A 22133-nucleotide genomic window follows, 5' to 3' on the forward strand; every position below is an offset into this window, starting at 1 on the left:
CAAGCGATGATGTACGGTCCCGGCCCTGGAGTAGGACAACGAAGTAAAGCAGTCCCCAGGCAGCGGGGTCAAATCCGCGGCGTAAAAGGATCCGGACCAAAAACAAAACCGAAAGCCACTTCCAGGGTCGAGAATCGGATCAGGGGCAACCGCTGTTGTTCAATTGCCGCCCAGGCAGATATCAACTCGAGCCCGGGGCATATCCGTGGAGCAGGCCAGGAAAGTTCAGTTTGTCATAAAATCGGTTCCCTTAGACCAAATCAATTTTTGAAAGCAGCTGGCAGATCAGCCGGGTTGCATCTTCAACGATCCGTCGTCAGAACCAGGATTATATTCAGGATAAGTGCCGGAGGTGGCGAAGGTCCGGGAGCCCTTTGCTCACGCGACCATCTCGGTTGCGCGCGAAGCTTCTCCCCCGAGAACGCGCAATGTTAGCTGTTGTGCGCTTTGGAATTTCCAAGGCGGCACTCGCTCGGCGATGCTTTTCTTTGCGAGTGGAGCTGCAGTCTGTTGTATGCCTTTCCGCCTCTACCACTTCTGCCCAGAGGGCTGAAGAAGATCAGGCATGACCGGGCCCAAGTCATTCTTGTGGCACCGAACTGGGCTCGAATAGTTTGGTATCCCGAGCTACTCAGTATGAGCGTGGGTCCCTCGATCCGACTGCCTCTCCGGGAGGATCTTCTGTCGCAGCAGCAGGGGACGGTACTCAAACTGAACCTGTCCAGCCTCCACCTACATGCATGGCGATTGAGCGGCGACAGTTGATTCTGTTCGACTTGCCTTCTGAAGTCTGTGATGTCATTCTGGCAGCCAGGAATCCCTCCACTAAATCGGTATACGCCTGAAGGTGGAAAACATTTGTGGCATGGTGCACAGCAAAGGCTACGGATCCCCTTTCTGTACCTCTTTCAGAGGTCCTTTTGTTCCTTCTTTCGTTGGCCCGGCAGGGCTCTGCTCTGGGAACTATCAAGGGCTACCTTTCTACAATCTCTGCCTTTCTCAGGCTTCCTGATCAGCCCTCTCTTTTCAAGTCCCCTGTTGTTAATAGATTTCTCAAAGACATTACTTACCTTTTCCCTCCTATTCCGTTTGTGATGCCTCAGTGGGACTTGAATCTGGCACTTACTTTTTTGATGTGCGATCCTTTTGAGCTGCTCCACAACTGTCCTCTTAGTTTGTTGACTTTGAAGACTGCTTTCTGGTTGTCATTGCCTCTGCCAGGCGTGTGAGTGAGCTCCAGGCTCTTTCTAGTAAGCCTCCTTTTCTGTCAGTCCATCCGGACAAGGTTGTGCTTCGCACTTGTCCTTCCTACTTGCCAAACGTCACTGCTTTTCACGTTGGGCAGACTATAACCTTGCCCACTTTCTTTCCGCCTCCGCACCCTTCCAGAGAGGAAGACAGGCCCCACCGTCTGGACCCAAAACGTGCGCTTTCATTTTACTTAAATTGCACACAACACTTCCAGGTGGATGACCAGCTCTTTGTTGCCTATGTAGGTGCCAAGAAAGGCCGGGCTGTACACGAGGACTATCTCCAGCTGGGTTGTCTTGTGTATCAAAGCCTGTTATTCTCTAGCTAAAAAGGAACCTCTGGTGGGGTTGCGCGCCCATTCTACCAGGGCAACAGCAGCTACTACTGTATTGGGACGTGGTGCCCCCCTGCAAGAAATCTGTCTGCACACTTTTACCAAGCATTATTGCCTTGACAGTCAAGACCGGAGAGATGGCTTCTTTGGCCATTCTGTTCTCCGTGACTTTCTGGTGTGATCTTTGTTCGCAGACCCACCACCGGCGTTGGTATTGCTGGGGTATCTATTCTAAGGTACGGAATCTATCACGAACGTACTCTTTCAGATGCACAAGTTACTTGTGTAAAAATATATCTGTAAGAGACATTAGTTAGTGATAGATTCCTTACCGCCCCACCCATCCTCCCCATTCTGCAAACTGATTTCTAGGGTTAAGTTCATCCTTTTCAGGGCCCTAGTTTCAATGCACAAGTGGTCAGTATCTTGCATGGCTCTGCGTTCTTGGCGCGGAAAGTAGTGTACAGAACTGACGTCAGCGCGCGTGGGCGAGTCTAAGTAGCTCCAGTGACGTCAACTCAGCGACTACGATGCCAGCGACGTCCGTGGAGCCGTACGACGATGCCTACTGACGCGCAGGGGTACTGCTGACGAAAAAACTTTCCGGATCCAGTGTGACGCCTGGGGATATTCTAAGGTGAGGAATCTATCACTAACTAATGTCTCTTACAGATATATCGTTACACGAGCATGTTACTTGTGCTTTAAGAATAAATATTAATAGGGAAACATTGAATTGTCCTGATTTATACAAAAGGTATCCAGATGTTTCCCACTGTCTGCAAAGATGGTTCAAAATGTCTCCCTAGAAAAAAATCAGAAGAAGACACTAAAAGGTCAGAAAATTCAGCTCTGCATAAGAAAAATATTGTTAAGTGTATAGAAAGATGTTTGTGGGATGCAAAGGATTAATAGTAATTAGGTTTGGAAATAATTCCCACAGCTGTATTCAACATGATGGGCATAACGTAGTCTGCCTTCTGAAAAATAACTTTAACAAACCTTATGACCTGTAAATAAAGTTGTGAATGCCAAGTGTGGATCAGAGTCAAAATAATCTTTAATCATTTATAAAAATAAAATTAAAAAATGCTCAATATGAAAACATCATTACAATACATCACAGTATCTACTCTTATGAAAAATAACATATCCATACAGTATCTTAATCATAAGAGACATCACCTAAAATAAAATAATAAAAATGCCTACCTCATAAAAATAAAAGGTTCAAGTAGATTTGAGATTCCTTAAACCAAAAATATCATATTACAAACGTGCAATGTACCAAGGTGGCTAAGACTGTGGGCAGGGCACTTATATTCATTACAGTCTCCACCAAGCCATCCATCTATTTAAAAATGATTACAGAAATGCTTTTACAGATGTAGCATATGACGGATAACATACAAATTACATGAAATCACAAACACGTGTCACAATAAAATATTATTTCCCCTCTAGGATTCTCATTCTCACAGCTACATAGATAAATTCATAAGTCGTTAGACAAATATATGCAGTTTGTAAGAGCTGCAAGTAAAGCAGGAGAAGTCTGAACCTCCTAATGTTTATAGACTTTAACAGTGGAATTAAGAATTTATTCCTGGGTGCATCATATACCTTACAGAAACAGAAAAATGCACAAGAATTGCAGGTGCACGGTTCAAGGGCAGACTTTATATAAACATTGCTGAGGTGTGAAACTACAAAGTGGGCTATGTTGAATCCGAACCTTACCAGATAAAATCTTTGGGAAGGTTAGAGTGGAAACAAAAGATAGGGTTCCATTGAATCCATTGTTACTAATGGAAGATAGCCAGACACTGTATTCTTCACCAAACCTTGTCTTCGCCTTTTACATAGGGCTACATAATCTTGTTTTTAATTGCTGTTTAGAAACAGTGGAGCTATTCTGTGAGTTGCCAAAACAATCAGGTCTTCCTAGCATGGAAAATTGCTCCTTAATGTGTTTCAGCCATGGGATGCTATGTGTGTAATCAAGAGATAAACATTCATTTATTATCTCTTGATTAAGTAGGATTTCCCGATTGGTCCAGATTGAATACCATAGAATAAGTGGGGCCAGTTTAATATGGTCGTGCAAAGTCCATAAACGTAGCTCCATATGGCAGAGCAATATGGGGAGGTTGTTGGTGGGAGAGGCGGGGAGAGGGGTACAGACTGAAGCCTTCTCAGGAATACGGTTTCTTTAACCTGTAATTTTGAGATGTTACAATATCCCCAGACCTCAGCCCAATGTGTAACAGTAGAGCACCAGCATGCTTCATAGATATTAATCATCGCATCTCTAGCTTTTAAGCCAAACTTTCTGGCAAATCTGAAAAGGGCCTCAATAGTTTGATCAAACCAGGATTTTCTAACCTTTATTAGATGTGACCATGTGCCTTTACGATCAAAGGGGATGCCTAGATAGGTGAATGTTGGGACATCGGAGAGCTTTTCACCATTAATGTTGTGTGGTTTCAATCTAGAGCATGTATTACCTTCTACTATTACGTGATTTATCAGAATTTGTCCTTCGGCCCATCTTATCCATAAATAGTGCTAATTATTTCAGCAACCTCTGAAGGCCCACACCATTCCTTGACATTAGGACACAATCATCTGAGTAAAGTAGAGCTGGGAGCTTTCTAAAGCCCACCCGGGGTGCATCTGTCTCTCCAGTGTTTAGCCTGGTGTCAACTTATTAAAGTATAGACAAAACAGCAAAGGTACGAACACACCGCCTTGCCTCACACCGTGCTTCATTTACATGGGGGGGGGGGGTGCATCCCCAGTTTGCTCTGTGTTTTCTGCAACTAGTCACATCTTTATGCTATTGGGCCAGGAGGTAAACCATGCCCCATACATTCCCTCTGTTTACATAGTCGAATGCTGAGGTGAGGTCCAAAAGAACTAGTTGGAGATAGTACTTCTTTGACACCGTATAAATTAATTGGCATGGTGACAGGTGTATCATACTGTTCTCGATGCCCAGGCCAAAGGAGACTGCTAGGGGATAATGGTCACTTAAACAGTTATTCAATATTGAGAAATCGGAGGCTTAAGACATATTGCTGAGAAAGCGCAATGAAGTCAATATGACTACCTGTACCTCTTCCCATGTGTGTGATGTATCCAGTTGCAAGGCGAGCCACAGGATCAATAGCAAGGCAAAGAGAATACCTAGTGAATATAGATTTAAAAACATCTCCACATCAGCTATGCTCGAAATGACAATAATCCTCAGTGTTGCATCCTATTGCCCCACATGCAGAGTGCTTGGAGACTGAACACAACCTACAATTATGATCACCTCCCCAGACCATGGCAAAATCCATGTTGGGCTCAATTAAAATCTTACTGAGAAACTGCTCATGAGGTTGCTATGTCTTTGTTACTGGATATAAAATTATGATGCACAAAATGTACAATAACCAGCATTTCCCTGGGCTTATGCATGTGAATAACAATTCAGATGTCGTCAGCTAATGTAATTTTTTTTTTTTAGCTGATGGTTATCCTCATCCTTTTTAGGATTTAAAAATTGAACATTTTTTAAATCACCAACGGTGTTGCTTCAGGCAGTAGCTGAAGAATCCTGTTGGTTACTCTCGAGCCCATGCTCTGATTTTTGCTGACCAGTTCTGTCTGTCCTTCTGAGCTATATTCACTGTGTGGTGAACAGTTCCTCTTTGATCAGTCACCAGAGTGGTGCTTACTGTTGGAGGGTCATTCTGCGGTGTATTGGAGTTAACAGAACCAGAATGTACTTTGTACTATGACCTATCTTGTGCAGCAGTTGTTGCTGCACTAGATATAACAGCATGTGAGGGTCTTTGTACTTGTAAAGGGTTGTAGAGGCCAGCACCCTTACCACCTTTCTTGATATTCCTTTGATCAACTAAGATTTCCAGTGAAAAGTCTTTGCTCGTAAGAACAGCAAGGTTTGGGTCAAAGATTGTGGTCAAGGCTGCCTCATGAGTTGTGATATGTAAAGCAGATGATTCCGCTCCATAAAGGCCCTTTTCTTTATTGCTCATTGGGTGTGTAATAGGCTTTGCCGTAATTGCAGTTTTCCTAGAACTTACAGGCTTTTATAGAGCGTGTGGCAGTTTGTCTAGCTGAGTTCTTCGCTTTTTTTGGTGGAGGGGGGCTCGTACTTCCATTACAATCACTCTGTGAAATATTGATGTCAACTACAAAATCCTCATTAAAAACACCTGGATTTGGAGGTACAGGAGTAGTTTCATTGCTCTCATTGGAACAAGCTGCCTATGGATCCACCATCATACTCACAGCCGGGGTTGTTAGGAGGCTTTTTAGTGGCCCCAACCTCTCCTCAACGCATTCAATCTTACTATTATTATTTGTTCCAATGGCATTCGTGAGGAAGTTCCTAATTGTGGCAGTTAGTGGGTGTTCCTCAGAGGACAATAGTGCAGACTTTCTTTTCACCTTCAGGCCGTGCCATTCAGTAAAACAATATAAATAAAGATGACTAGTGAGATGTTGGAACTAAAAGGGGTGGCCCAGCCCAGCTTCGGGTGCCATGGGTAAGTGCAGACAGGCTCGCTCTTGGCCCAGGGGCGCTCCGTGCTGCGGGACATGTCCTGCACTTTTCAAGCGCGTTGCAGAGGTTTTGGCCTCTCTTGCTCCTGTGAGAGCTGGGTGACGTAGTACTCCCATAACAAAGTAGGAGCCTAGAGGGAAAAAGGGGACTCTGGTTACCCTCCACTCAAAATATTATCAACAAAAAAACCTGGTCCCAGCTATCATAGGCTTTCTAGAACATCACCTGCCTCCTACTGTGTGAAGGTATATCTAGTCCGCAACACATTTGTTTTTACTAAACAGGGTGTGCCTCTTTCCTTACTAAAAACTTATGTGTGGCTGTGTCTACATATATTCCTACCTCCCTTTCGATTCTCAGAGTGTAGTGAAAAAATGTGTGTAGGGAAGGAAGGAACCTCACGGGAGCAACCACCAAGGAACTGCTGACTGGTATTAGTCAGTGTGTTCCGCTTATCATCATTGGCTCCTTCCAACCACAAAAGAAAATGTAGTGAATTAATGTGTAGGTGATTCGTTAGAACTCAAATGTGAACCTAACTGCTTGCACCTATAATCGCCCAACCCCCTGTGTGAGAGCACCGTTATTCATTGCTCCGCCCCACTAAAACTGAGCTAGATACCACAAGCTAAATGGTATGCTTTATTTGCTGCTGGGTATCTGCTCAACTTAAAACAAACACTCTACTGTTGAGCCTCGTTTTAACCTATATGAAGCTAACATGTTTCGTTGCCTGTCATTCATGGTCGGCAACTTCTTCTGGGCTAGGGGTCAGTGCCACACTCTGCTGTTATTATCCAGCTCTCAAACCTGGTGGTTGCCACTCAATGGCATACCTGCAGCCACCAATTTGACGGGCACGTGTATCTCCATGTCTGTCAATTCCAGTCGCAAACAGTCGACCGGACCTCCTCCTGACATGTCTAGTCTAGGGAACGGGAGCCCTAGACTACACATGTCAGGAGGAGGTCCGGTTGACGTGCCCAGCCCAAAAATTGCTGTGGGGTACTAGGGCAGCTATCAGTTGCTAGTTAGTAGTTACTATTAGTACTGTTGTTTACCACTGATTGCTTATGGCTACAGACTGTTGACACTAATGTTGTACTCTGACATAATAATCAAATACTCCACATTACCACTTGCCTCTCTTGTGGTAGTAGAGGTCAATCAATCAAGTTTACTCCAGGATGAGTTGGGGATTGGTAATGCAGACACTGTATACATTTTAAATAGCACGGAATAATTGAAATGTCCAGACAGTTCATTAGTTTTAAAACAAAAAGGTCTTTATTATAGGAAAGTAAATATTATACATAAGTAATCTGGACACACATTGAACTTTCTGTGCCAAAGAATCAACCCTCCCTTCTCCCATCAAATGTGTTTAGAGCTTTTTCGTGCTAGGCGGTTGATATACAGTTACCCTGAGCCCTATGGTCAATGATCACTAATAGTGTGAACTTCAGGCTGCAGTATTAGTGGACTAAGAGTATCAGACATCCATATTTGGTGTTACAATTTTTGTAACAAATATGCCTGGTCATCTGAGTCAGTGGCAGGAATGTGAGGAAGGCATAACTATCTCTGGTACAATAAGTCTCCTTCAGTATTCCCTGTCGTTTCCTAGTGCTGTGGGAAGTGAGGGGGTACGGTGGAGACTGTGTACAGTCATGTGTACCCAGTGGAGCCAAGGGGAGTTCTGAGACCTGGTCCCACTGAACCTTTAAGCTGGGGAAAGTGGCTGGCGGGTGTGCCAGAACACATACTGGTACGGGCCTGTATGTTTAAAACTGCAGTTCATAGTCTGGAAACAGTTTCCAACGTGCTCCTGTTCAAGAGACATCACAGGCTGAAGCCACAGTCACCAGCTAAAGCTGCTGTCACAATCCCATGCAAATGACTAGCTGGGCAACCAGCTTTTCCGGTCCTCATTGTAAGTGCCAGGTGCCCTGGTGACTAGGTCATCCTGACCAGGGCACTTGGCACTTACAATGGGCACCAGAAAGTCTCGTTGCCTAGCTAGTTATTTGCATGGGATTGTGACAGCAGCTTTAGCTAGCGGCTGTGGCTTCAGCCAGTGATGTCTCTTGAGCATGAGCAGCTTGGAAACTGTTTCCAATGCCTCCAGAAAATGTATGAACTCCACTAGCCAACTAGATAGGACACCGCGCCATAAGTTAAAGTCCAGCTTTCTCCAGATTTCCAAAGCCTTCTGCGAAAGTAAGTTCAGGTGCACAAGAGGCCTAAGGAGGGTCAAAACAGAGAAGGTTCACCCTTCTTTTTGTCTCAAGGTGATGGAGCATCTCCTCGTTGCAGGTGTCATATTTATAGTTTTTGGGCCGCTGGTTGGGGTTGTATGTGGCTCCTTGGCAATCTATCAGTTAAAATATTATTCGCACTTGTCCTTCCAGTCAGCTGGGGCTTCACTGTCTTCTGTGGATCTGGTCACTCGTATTCGCGGTCACAGCCCAGTCCCTTAAATACCATAGTGCTTCAGTTCTTCACCTCTGTGACTTGGGTCATAAATCTGGCTCCAACCCTGCTATTATCCGGCCTTGTTATCTGCAGCCTGAAGATAGTAATGTAAAATTAACACAACCTTACCTTAACGTAAAAAGAAAAATGTGACCCTGTGCTTTTAAAAAAATGAACTTAAGGCGGTGAGCTACTCTGTAGCTGTCCACAAGCTACTGGTAGCTCGTGATCGACTGGGTAGAGACATTTGCTTTAACCTTTGTTTTTTTCAGTGAATAAATTTCGACCTCAACACACAGCCGTGGCTGTTTCCTTTGTTGGTACGAAGTGCATAGATAATACGGAGCAAGCTGGTTCTAATATAACCAATGCCCGTCGTTCTGGCACGCAGTGATGAGCACCATAAATTATGCAAAAAGAGGATTTCTGGGTATTTCCCAATATCATTATGTGTGTATCCACTGTGTCATCTTTTGCTTCAAAACATTTTTGCCTAACTGTGTATTTCTCCACAGTTGCCTGTAAGGCTTAAGTCCCCTTCTCTATAGATATGCTGCGGCCTGGGACATCAATACTAGTGGTCTGCTATACCGGCATGCGTGGCTTTGGATCTCTGCTTTCCTGTCGTTCCCCAAGTTATTGTGATTCTGGAAAAAAACAAGGACCTACACATTGCCAAGTCCATTGGTTCCCTTCAAAAGCTGCAGCACCAAGCCACAGACCTCCCTTCAAGCAGCAACCCTTTCACAACACCCAGCAGGTCAAGACCTTCTCATAGAATGGCTACAGGGGGAACTGACGTGGCAAGGGGCGGCTCCACTTCCTTTCCAGAGATCGCACATCACCTGTCGGGGAAAGACTAAGGTTCTTCGTTCCCTCAGTGGAAGGAGATTACATAAGAACAGTGAGTACTCTGTCAGTCACAAGGGTTTTTACCTCAAATTCTACACCATGCCACCATACATCCTACACCGCTGCTACTTCACTTAGCCATAAACATTTTTGGCTGCTTAAGGAAGAGTGACGAGAGCTCCTCACAAAAAGTGCCATTGTGTTGGTAACCAACTCCCACCCCATCGCAGCAAAGCAGTGTCCTCATTCTACTTTCTTAGCGTGCTGGTATTGCAAAGGTGCTCCTTTTCAGACAGGACATCTTTCTGTAAGAAATGTATTGCAATTGCCTGAGATGATCATTGATCACCATAGTTATGCCCGGCAGACTACAGACTGCATAGTTATGCACGCCAGGATTAAGCTGTGCATTTTTTTTCACCCTCTTGAGGCGGAAGCCGGGAGGTCCTCCCTCATCTGTTTTAATTCTCGAGTGTCTTAAGCTTTGCCACTATTAACCTCGCTTGATTTAATAAGCGTTTTACTTCTTTTCATTTTGTGTTTGCCACTCAGCTTGACTAATAAGCGTTTTACCTGCCAGATATTTTTGCCTCATCTCACCGCTGCCTGGGCCACTCTCAGCTGAGCATTGACGCTGAGAGTTTGGTCCCGGGGTGCCGAAGCTTTCACGGCGGCCATATTGGGTGTGACTAAGCGCTCTGAGGCGCTCTAGCTGCATATAAAAGGGGACGGCCTCCTTCCGTGCAGCGGACGTGACCTGCGGACGCGCCGGACTCACGCCGGAGTCATGCCAGAGTCATGCCAGAGTCATGCCAGAGTCCTGCCCATCTGTGCCCGTCTGCGCCAAGGAAGCGCTGGCGGCTGGTCAAGCTGCCCGAATCCCCTCCCAACGGATAGGTAACTTTCTTTACCCTCTACAGACACTGATCGCGGCCAAACCCCCATCCTTGCCTTGCCATCATATTTTTCCCCCTGAGCGTGCCCTGGAAGCCTCCGCCTGTCAGTGCACTGACACTCCGGCCGCTCGCAATAAACGCCCTAAGTCTACTAATAACATCCCCTCTCGAACGACCATAGAGAATGGGTTCCTGATCAATGTCAGATCATTGATTAAGAATAATATTGCCTTTAGGGATTTTGTCTCCGAGAGAAAACTTCTTTTTGTATTCATTACAGAGACCTGGGCTACCGATCACTCCGGACCAGACCTTTTGAACGCCATTCCGAAGGGTTATTCTCTGGCCAGAATGGACAGAGAAAGACGAAGGGGGGGTGGGATTGGGATTCTTCATAGAACTGCAGTCAGATGCAAAACTGAACATTTATCATCACCCACTGATCCCTATCAGGCCCTCTTCTTCGCCTTGAATCCTTCCCCCTCTACCACTTTCTCCGGAATCTTGATCTATAGGCCTCCTGGTCCTTGGTCAGAATTCTGTCAGAATTTTATAAAGGTTCTAGAGCCCTATTTAGACGGACCTAACCTTACCAATTTGGGGGATTTTAATTTTCACCTTGAGAAGGACAATTCCACTGATACTGCCCTCCTGGAACTACTAGCCTCATGTGGCCTGTGCCAGAGAGTGGATGGCTGTACTCATATAGCCGGACACACCCTGGACGGGGTCTTTACCAACGACCCCAGGGTACGGACAGGGACCCCCCTCCCTCTGTCCTGGTCAGACCATATGGCCATCCCCTTTGATTTCACATACTCAAATTCCATCCCAGCCTTAGCAGCCACCAGTAGGTGGGGATTTAAAAGAAACTTTAAGGGGATAAATTGTGACACATTAGCTCCCCTATTATCCAGCCATTGCCCTCCATCTGCAAGGAGCACTCATAGTGCTGCGCTTGACCTGCACCACTCTATCCTGAAGGCAGTTGATATACTGGCCCCTGTCAAGCCACACTATTCTGCCAGAAAACGTCTCTCGGCTCCCTGGTTTTCTGACACCCTTAGGTCCCTTAGGCAGGGATGCAGAAGGCAAGAAAGAGCTTGGAGAACCTATTTAAATCCGGAAGAAAAGCAAAAGCATAAGACCCTCCTTAAAGAATATGAATCCGCGGTGCTGGCGGAAAAGAAACAACACTTCTCTAAGCTGACCACCTCTCTTAGCTCCACCAGGGAGCTGTTTAAAATCGTGGACTCCCTGTCAACCCTGCAATCCCCTGACCCCATTTTGCCATCTCAAGAGCTTTGCGACCAGATTTCCACTTTTTTTCACGCAAAGATAACTGATATCTATTCCAGTCTGGAAACTCTCAATCAGGACCTAGAACCTCCGACCACTTCCGTTCCTTCTTCCGTAGAAGTAGTTCCCCCTGTATCATCACTTGGCATTCTTAACAACTTCCCTCAGCTTACACTAGAACATCTCAATCTGTATCTAGATAAGCTGAAGTCAGGCTCTCCTCTGGATCCCTGCCCTTTAAAGACTCTTAAAGAATGCAGAGACCTTGAAGATATCAATCTTTCCATTCTGGAAGGTGTCTTTCCCACGCCTTGGAAAATGGCCATAGTTAAGCCCCTCCTCAAAAAAGCCTCATTGGATCCCGGTATCTTAAAAAACGTTCGGCCTATTTCATTGCTTCCTGCCCCTGCCAAAATGTTAGAGGCCCATCTTAACATCCATTTGAGTGCCTTTTTGGAGAAGGCCAGCCTTCTTGATCCCTCTCAACACGGCTTCTGCAGAGTGCATAGCACCGAGACCGCTCTCACAGTTGTCACCAATAACATCCGTGCTAAGGTCAACAGTGGCCAGACTACCCTTCTGGTCCTGCTCGACCTTACAGCCGCTTTTGACACCCTATCTCCCTCCATCTTAGTTAATCGCCTCATGGAGATAGGAGTGTACGGTCAGGCGCTCAGCCTATTGAAATCCTTTCTGGATGACCGAGTACAAAGGGTCAATTTGGGCGACTTTCTCTCACCAGCAAAGCCGGTGCAGTGTGGGGTTCCTCAGGGGTCTTCCCTGAGCCCCACACTTTTTTAACATTTATGTAACACCGCTCGCCAGACTTGTAAGATCTTTTGGGCTCGAAGCTGTATCCTATGCCGACGACACCCAGATCATGGTCTCCATCTCACACTCAGCCGACATAACAGCCCGGAATTTTAGAAGCTGCATGGAGGCTGTAGCTGACTGGATGGTGAGGAATTTCCTCAAACTGAATGGGGAAAAAACTGAGGTGTTGATCTTTGGAGGCAAGGAAGAAATATGGTCAAATGATTGGTGGCCTCCCGCTCTTGGGGTCTGTCCTAAGCCCACCCAGTCCGCTCGAAATCTGGGTGTCATCTTTGACAATAAACTTTCTTTTGACAAACCGGTCAGCAGGACAATCTCCACTTGCTGTGGAGCTCTCAGAACCCTGAGGAAGTTGGTGCACTATCTCTCTCCAGAATCCCGGAAAACTACTGTAGCACTAATCTCCTCCAGGTTAGACTACTGAAACGCACTGTACTTGGGTATCAATAAACGGCAGGTACAACACCTGCAATTGGTACAGAATGCAGCTGCCCGGTTTGTCGCTGATGCCCCCAGACTCTCATCAGCAACCTCCATCAGGAAGGACCTTCACTGGCTCCCTGTGCAGGCCAGGATAGAGTTTAAGGCTTTGTCTTACTCACCGTGCCCTGCATGCCGGTGGATCAGAAGATCTTAAATCTTTACTTACACCTTATATCCCCGCTAGGGCCCTCCGATCTGCCAATAAAAATCTTCTTGCGAACCCCAGAATCTACAGAGCCAGATGGGGCGGGAGGTCCTTCCACTCCCTTGCCCCCAAGATCTGGAATACTCTTCCAGCAGACATTAATGATCAGCCAGCTTACTTTCTTTTTCGAAAGGTTCTAAAAACCTGGTTCTTTAGGGAGTCCTATCTGTAATTCCTCCTCTTTTCCCCACAGCCTATACCATCATTAGCGCCTTGACGCCTACGGGCAACGTTGCGATGTACAAATCCCCCCCCCCCAAAAAAAACCATACATCTTCTCCAAGAATGCCCTGCAATGGTCACTAGCTGAGCCTACTGGGAGGATCTAGTGTTGATAAAGGCCAAAATCCAGTATACTCTCTCTTATGGTGGAGCAGCAATAATTGTTTGCTCGGCACGCCTTTCCTGAACCCTCTTCCGAAGGTGACTATTACCAGAGATGTTTCACTTATAGGTGGAGAGCCCACCTCAGTCACATGACTGTGCCACTGACTTATGCGGCCCAATTGAGCCGAAGCCGCTCATGGGTTGCTTTTGTTTCGGTTCAGAGAAGGCCTGGCCTGGCAGGAATGAGACCAAGGATGATTTGTGTGTAGCTGAGTCTAATCTGAGGGCACATGGTGGGCAAAAAAAATAATAGACTGAGGTGTGGCCGGAGTAATTTTGAGTGGCTGAGATTAATTTAAGCATTACATCCATTTGATTTTTTAACATGACCATGTAGGGCATATTGATCCCCATATCGTTAAAGGGTCTGATCAAATTACTGGACTTAACTGACCATCCTTGTAGCCCTCTGAGCCTTTGTCAGGCTCATCAGGGGCAAGACAGTCCTACCTACTAAAATCGACAGCATGATGGCAATGTACTAGATCCAGAAGCAGAAGGAGACCCACTATCACCAGCTTTCTGCACTGGTACATGAGGCTTGCAACAACATACACCTGTTAGCCAGACACTTGCCAGGGGTGGACAACAAGTTTTTGTGGACCTGTTTAGCAAGTTGACTCAAGTCCACAAATGGGATCTAAACCCAGACAGTGTGTGCAGTGCAGAAGTCTCCACAAAGGTAAGTGGCCTATCTCTGCTGCTTGATGATGTTCAGCCACTCTATACCCAGAACAATTTTCAGCAACAGTTGAGTCATATGGTAGTTGCAATTGTAGAACAGCGTGTGAGATGAGTAAGTAGGTAAAGTGGCAGGTGGCCACTAAAACTGGGACCATCACTTTGGCTACCACCCTTGTGGTTTTGTCACTGTTTCAAGTTGTATTAATCTGAGAAGACTCCTCAACCAGCGGGAGAAGTTACTGTGTAATGTAGTTGCAACAATAGGTGACTCTTACCAAAGCAAGAGTTTTTATTGAAGCCCTGTCAAACCTGCCAAGAAAATATTTGATGATGATCCCCCTGTACCTTTAGCCATTACATCTACCACACGATAATGACTTGTACATTGTTTCTGCAATATTTTGAAACAAGCAAAGGACTTGTGTGTGTGTACCCTGATGGAAGCTTAGTTTTAAGCATTTAATTAGCATACCCTTCCCAGTTGCCATGTGCCATGGTAAAAAATAAAGAATAATATTAAAGCACCTGCAGTTGGACGTTTAAGAAAAATATTAGTGAACGCTACTGAGCTGTCCTTTGCCAGCTCCCTAGAAATACTGCCCTCCAGTAGTGGCAAACAGCCAGTCTTCAACCATTCAGAAACGTTGCTGCCTAAAACATCTGGCTCCAAAATCTTCTGCCATCTGCTTCAGGACCATTGGCCACGGTCTCATTTGTGTGACGCTGTCATCTATAACTATCATAACCTCATCAGTCCCCTTCAGTCGGTGACTATTAATATTTTAGACTACTAAACAGTTTATCAAGATTTAAATTTTGATGTGCTATCTCCAATCCATTGTTGAAACTGAAGCATCACCAATGTGACTTGGAAGCTACCAACATCCAGGGTAATCCCCAGTGTGGTTTCAGACCTGATAAAGGTACCATGGGGGACCCTGTTGTATGTCCATAGTCTGAGAGGAGGCAGACAATCTTATTTTTGTTGCTCTATCAGTGGCTTACAACATTCCCAACTACACAGTGCTTTTCGATCAGGTGGATTCTGTGTTTGGAAATCTGTCGTTGAAAGAGACTGATTTATAGCATTCCTGTCGGGGAATTATGATGGGGTTTCAGTTAGGCAGTATTGAAAAACTGTTTGCAGTCTAAGGTAATATAACTCACTTAAATTTTTTGGTGCAGTGTCTATCGTGTAAATGTAGTAATGCGCTTAGGATCATCTCTCTCTTTGTTTCTATTCTCTTTTTAGTTTGTGTTGATTGTTTTGTTCCCCACCGGCCAGTGGATGTAGGTGGTGGCTATTGTTATCTTTGTTCTTTCAAAATAATAAAAGGATTTAAACCATAAATGTTGTAATGCATCTGTTGCTCTATCAGAAAAATCACTGAGATTATTCCTTCATTTTTGTCAACACAGAAGAAACCTTCAATAGACTCTGAAAAAACAAACCTCTAGGGAAAGTGATTAGAGGTTCATAAGCCATAATACTTGGTTTAATGAAGTTGGAATCGCGCCTATGGATGAACAGAGAACCAATATGCCAAATAAAAAGCTTTTACTAATGTGTTAAGGTTAAGAAAGTAAATCCTGATCTTTGAAATGTTCCCTCATCTGAAGTTAACAGATAGATGTGGTGCTCCGCAGGTAATTCAAAAGGACTTTATTGGTAAATAAGTGCTCGATAATTAATTTGCATCATCAGTGCGTGATAACAAAGAGGTCTCCTTATGAGTTTGGGGAAAATATAATTTTTTCCAAATTCTTCATGTACCTCTGACATCGACAGGTCACGTACCTTCTTATGTGATTGAGTCCATTACGAACCCTCAACACAAAATTAATATGACAAAAAAATATGGCTCTTAAAAGCATTTATTAGATGTTTCTGTTGCACAGAAAATAATGGACTGTGTGTGGATAGGTACACAAGGTAACCTTACTGACAAAGCATATAAAGGCGACAACAAGCGTGAAGTGCTTCATTCAGAGTTAACACAAATGGCACTTGTTCTGCCATGCAAGCCAGATCTCCACAGATGTTGGTAAATTAATTAAGTTCACTCAGTATTACATTATGCTTGCTGTCTGTGGGACTCGAGATTGAAGACAAGAACCACTTTCGTGAACGGCTTGACAACTCTTCTTTGGCTGATATTTTTAACCCTTTTACCAGCTTACATTTCAAATGGAAAAGTTTACGACCCAACAGTAAGTTTTTGTTGCTGTGCAGTGCTTGTCTGTTAATATATAAAGTAATTTTCTTTAAAAACAAACATTAATTTCACAAAGTTTTGTAATCTTGAAATATCTGCCATTTTATTTTGGGACCACTTTATTAATTATGATCAATGCATTTGGACTAAAAACTAAGCGTTCCTTAATCATCATGACAGTGCATTTTGAAATGCTTTACTTTCCCTTTTCCTGGATTGATATCACGATTCTGTCTCAAAATATGGACTCGTTTTATCCTTTACTAAAAAAAAAAAAAACTCCCCCCAATATAATTCAAGGTTTTAAAATAGGTTTTGGCTTTTTGAAAAAAATACTGAGGTTTTTTTATTGATACATTTGTGAAATTGAGTGATTTGTATTCTAGTGTGTGTACAAAAATAATAGTTAGTACAAATTGATTGAGTGTATTTTCTTTTGGGTTTTCAAGACTAGAGGTGAAAGTAACCAAGGTTTTATGGTAAAGTTATACATCACAGTTTCAAGTGCTAATTTACTGGGACAGATCTCTGTACTTTTGCTGAATTCCATCCCCGTTATAAACCCAGCAAATAAGCTGTTTGCCCTCAAAATGTAGGGATTGTGCCCTCAAAGCAAGAAAAAGACTAGTTCATCTCAAATCACTGGTAAATCGTTGGTTGAGAACCCATCCAAAAAGAGTACACTTGGAAGAAAAACACCTTTCCAGTGTAGTTTTGCTAAATTATTTGTAATACTTTTTCACTCCTAAAGTTATTTTCATAAGAGTTCAGTTGCTGGTTGGTCAAAAGCTGATATAAAAAAGCATTTGTGACTAATTATTTTCCCCATTGTCCATCAACACCAGGAGGACTTTGGTGCCCATATCCCCTTTGCAACGTGGCTGGCGACATCCTCACTACTTTGTCCATCAAACCTGTCCTATTGTAATTTTTGCTGATGAATGGTTAAAATGGTTGCTGGAAATCATGGATGATATAAAATATTTTTTAACATATTTAGGTATCACCTAAGTTATATTTAAATGGTTTGCATTCAGGAATTGTGTACTTTCAGCCTGTGTCGCTTCACTGTCTCCTTGATCACTGCTATTGTGTTTTTTAGCGCCAGGTCACCTCAGTTGAGGTAGCTGCACGCTCTCTCTTATTATTATTATTAGGAATGCTCACTGAAAGGTGAGGGCCACAAAATAAGACAAATAATTACTATGTTTAAAATGCATTTTTATTGTATTGTCCATCTAACTATTTTCTTATTTTCATCTCATCAGGCGAAGGCTTTGCAGACTTCAGATCAGAAGGTACAGATGATGGATTCACAGACTTTAAAACGGCAGACAGCATTTCTCCACTAGACCCACCCTCCAAAGACACAAATTTCCCAGCACCTTTCCCTTCCCTCACTTTACAACAGAAGCCTCCTGCTCAGCCAAGAACTGTGGACCTAAAAGAATTGGACCTATTTTCTTCAGTGAGTTCCTCCGGGGATCTCAGATCTCAATCATTCCCCACTAGCTCTACTCTTAGTTCAACAAAGTCTGCATCCTTCCCTGCACCCCCATTACCACCACCATCATCTCTTCCTGTATCAATAACACCCAATAAGAGCTCAAGCCTAACTGACAAATTTGGAGATTTCAATCTTTTTGGTGGGTCCTCAAATGGTGGGCTGGTTACAGGACAGGATGATTTTGCTGATTTCATGGCTTTTAATAATAGTACTGGCTCATCGGAGCAAAAGACCAATGAGAAGTGTAACACTATTAAACACGATGCTACTGTTCTACCAAGTTCCTCCTCTTCCACCTCAATACAAAGTGCCCCGCTTTCAACAGCAGACAACTCCAGCAAGTATGATATCTTCAAGCAGCTTTCTTTAGATGGGCCTGTACAGGGTTATGAGGAACTCAGAGATACTGCCCCATCTTTAGCAAAGATCGATGATGACTTTGCTGACTTTCAGCCCAACAAGTTCTCTTCATTCAACAATTCAGAAAAATCTCTTGTAGACAAAGTGGCAGCATTTAAACAGGCCAAAGAAGACTCTGCATCTGTCAAGTCTCTTGATCTCCCTTCAATTGGCGGAAGCAGTGTTGGAAAGGAAGATTCAGAAGATGCACTTTCTGTTCAGTTTGACATGAAGCTGTCTGACGTTGGAGGTGATCTTAAGCATGTCATGTCTGATAGCTCATTGGATTTGCCGACAGTTAGTGGCCAGCATCCTCCTGCAGCAGGTGAGGAATTGGTAAGATTGCTCTGGTGATCATGATGATGGATGCATCAAAACACTATCAACTGTCAAACAAATGTTAGTATTATTCTCAGTTTGTTTGGAAAGGTTTCTAAAGCCTTCCCTCACCTGAGTTTTTCTGTAAGCATTAATAGATTACTTTGGTGATGTTATATATGATAACTGCCCAAAACCGAAGTTGGGCGAAGACAATGTGAGGGCATTGCACTTTGTTGTCCAGTAATGTTAGAGGACTCTGTTCGGACTTCAGGGCTCTAATATTGTTGTGATACCTTCTTCGCTTCCTACATTTAATTTCCATTTAGGAACAAACCTTCCAGCCAATGCAGTATTTTCTTTTTATTGTAGGTTGCAGTAGACCATTGTTTAGATGGCAGCCAGAGTTGTGATTTTCAGTTCTAAGATTATTTTTTTGTGTCAGTTTGCCGAACTATGTTGTGTTCTGGCAGACTTGTTCTACTAGATGTAGACGCGTGTTTGTCCGGAGCGATCTATTTATTTTTATATTTATTGTCCTCTCAGTATTTTTAAAGGTTTTGACTTCAGTATTCTTAGGCTTTGCCATACTAGAATATTCCATCTGTACCATTTCAGTATTACTCCAACTTTTCTGTTGGCTTCAGTTTAAACAGTGCCACTCTTGCTGAACATATGCTACCAGTAATGCCAAAATTCTCATGTGTTGCATCAAAATGCCCATGTAATAGAATAATCATTACAGGTGCATGCCTTAAAAACTGGTGTACTTTAGTCTGCGTATCCTAGCTTATTTAAGATCTAAAATTTAGTGAGTGGGCTCAATATGTTTTCTCTGTAAAGGTGCACAGAGGAACTGATGTCAGTTGAAATCCATTCAATATCATCTGCCACGTAAATGATCCAAGTTTATATCCTTATCATAAATGCTGTATTTCCAAAGTGTCCTGTTTTCCTTCTATCCGTAAAGAGCCAAGATCATGTAAGGTTCTATAGATGAATGTTTGTGGCCTTTAAATCCCTAGGAAACATGGTACCTAATAGGTGTGCACATGTTTGTTCTAATAATTAATTAGTCTATGCTCTAAAAGACACCTTATAGAAAGGTTTGATATGTCTTTTAGATGTTACTATTTCAGCAATATTCGTATTTCTGTCCACTTCATTTTTGTTTTTTTGCAAACCGGACATAATTTTGCAGTGTCAAACGATCCTTTAGATCTAGGTCAGCAAGAGAGAATTGGTGGCTAAGGTGTCTGTTTACATTCTTGTGACCATTAAAATAAAATCATCTTTGTTTTAATTTAAGTGATGGCCACTAATCTAAAACACATCTCAAGCTAGACAGGCAACAGATTTACTGCACCATGTAATTGTGTTTTCTTTTTAGCATCCTACCCCTCCCCTGGCCTTGGTTGCGGCCTTCATTTTGATTGTACCTATTATTTTGAAAGCCATTATAAAATATTGGCCAATTTTCACTGTAAGCCAGTAACGATGTGTCAAAGTTATAAAATAGATATGGCCAATTTTATAAACTAAGGTTGACCGATTTATCATATAGAGCAGTCTTGATGCATTCCACATAGTGTACTGTCCCACAACCGCCCTGAAAGTTTATTATGAGGCATATTATGTCACTGTCATGAATATTGCATTTCATATTCTCGTATCTTTTCATATACCAGGAGTTTTCAATTACAAATTTCTAGATCATATTCAGCCTATGGTCCATATCCCTACAGTATGAGATTGCTCGAAGATTGATGCTCTCATTTACTCTACCTCATTTGTGTACTATAGTCATCTCTTTATGCAGGTAACGAAGTGAACAATCCCATTCATGTTCTCAAAGTGTTACATTTATTACTTCAATGAAAAACGTTTGGTACATATCATTAATTCAAGATTTTCTTGTATGTACGTTTGTGCGTATTGATCTGTTTTCAAGATCTCTTATCTCTTTTTCTAATAATTAGGATTTCAAATATTAAAATCTTGAGTTTTTTCTAGTTTTCGAAAGGGAAAGATCTCTATTTAATTTTGCAGGAACATCCTGCACAGTACTTTCGCACCAATAGCAAAATGAGTTGTAGTTTGGTTCTAGGAAGCTCTCTGAGAGCTTGGGAACATTTTTGTGCCTAAATGCCCCTTGTAATGTGTTCTGCTTAATATCAAGACAATAAGAGGTTCAATATATATTTTATTTTATTAAATCTGTTTGAAAATACATAGAATTCAGTAGATTGAACAACAGTTGTGATTTTCCCATTGCAAGTCTGTTTGTGTTTGACTTCTAGAGAACATACTTCAGTCCAACTTTGTTGACCACTAGGCCTATTGTCATGCTCCTTACATCAGAGGATTGTTGGAGATGTTCGAAGTAGAAGACTCAGTGCTGGTATGGCAATTGGCCATTTCTTCCCACCCCCAGTATACCTCATTGACTTATACATTTGGTTTCCTTTGCTTAGTAACTCTTGATCGCTTTGGAAGTGTTTATTTAGCTTATACTAGGGGTGGAAACCTCCACTGCAAGGGGATTATCTGCTACTACATGTGTTTTTTGGAAGCTCTTAGGTTGTGGGTGACTTAATTTAAAGATTTGGCATGCATTCAATGGATAGTGTGTATCTAATGACGTCTGCATCTTATGCTGATGGTACATGGCTACCTTTGAGTAGTTAATGTAATACTACACGAACGCTTTTAAAGACTAGTCTTATTCTGGACTGTTTTACTATGTCAGTCATGTCCATTGTCTGTACTCAATCATGTCTTGGGAATGATGTGGTCTTTGTCTCAAAGATTGTGAAGTTATCCCAGCTATTTGGATCTTCTGATCATGGTCCTCTAATTATGAGGTCAAAAATCAGCATAAAGCCTTCCTCCCGCAAGTGAAAAAGTTCAATTTCCCAAAAGTAAAAGTATAAACTAGATCAGTATTGTCAGCTCAGACTATCTGATTATCTTTTTGAGTTGACATAGCAATAGAAAGAGAAACACATCTGTGATCACAATTTGTTGATTTGTGGGCAAGGAGTTGCATTACAGATGCCATTACAAAGTCTCTTTTGGCCCTCTAACAGCTAATGCAACAATAGCCCTGCTGATTGTATCTATCCAGTGAATCATCTTGTCCTTCCCTTAGGCATATTAGAGCGTTCTATTGACATATCTTGCGATCAATATCTTTTGGATTTTTGCCATCAGATTGAGAGATTGATTTTTTTAGATTTTAGTGTTTACCTGCTGATTTAGAGAACCTGTGAGGTTTTCTAACCTTCTCACTCATGTTTGGGACCTAGCCCCATACCCCCTCAAGCATGGAAACTTCAAATTCGTTGGCTCATTCAATCTCTGGCCTCTTGATATTACCTAAAACAGCCAAGAAGCTTTGTTTGTTTGAAGATGCAC

At 43.0% G+C, this 22133-nt stretch overlaps 1 protein-coding gene across 1 annotated transcript in view; it reads left to right on the forward strand.

The window, feature by feature from the left end:
• Window positions 1-22133, forward strand: part of SYNRG (synergin gamma) — a 550586-nt gene that overhangs the window by 311744 nt on the left and 216709 nt on the right. Inside the window, exon 11 of the mRNA XM_078680938.1 lies at window positions 17747-18723. Coding sequence (XP_078537064.1) covers window positions 17747-18723 — 977 coding nt within the window. The remainder of the gene's footprint in view (window positions 1-17746; window positions 18724-22133) is intronic.

The sequence above is a fragment of the Lissotriton helveticus genome, chromosome 3_1, assembly GCF_964261635.1.
Source record: "Lissotriton helveticus chromosome 3_1, aLisHel1.1, whole genome shotgun sequence".
NCBI lineage: Eukaryota > Metazoa > Chordata > Amphibia > Caudata > Salamandridae > Lissotriton > Lissotriton helveticus.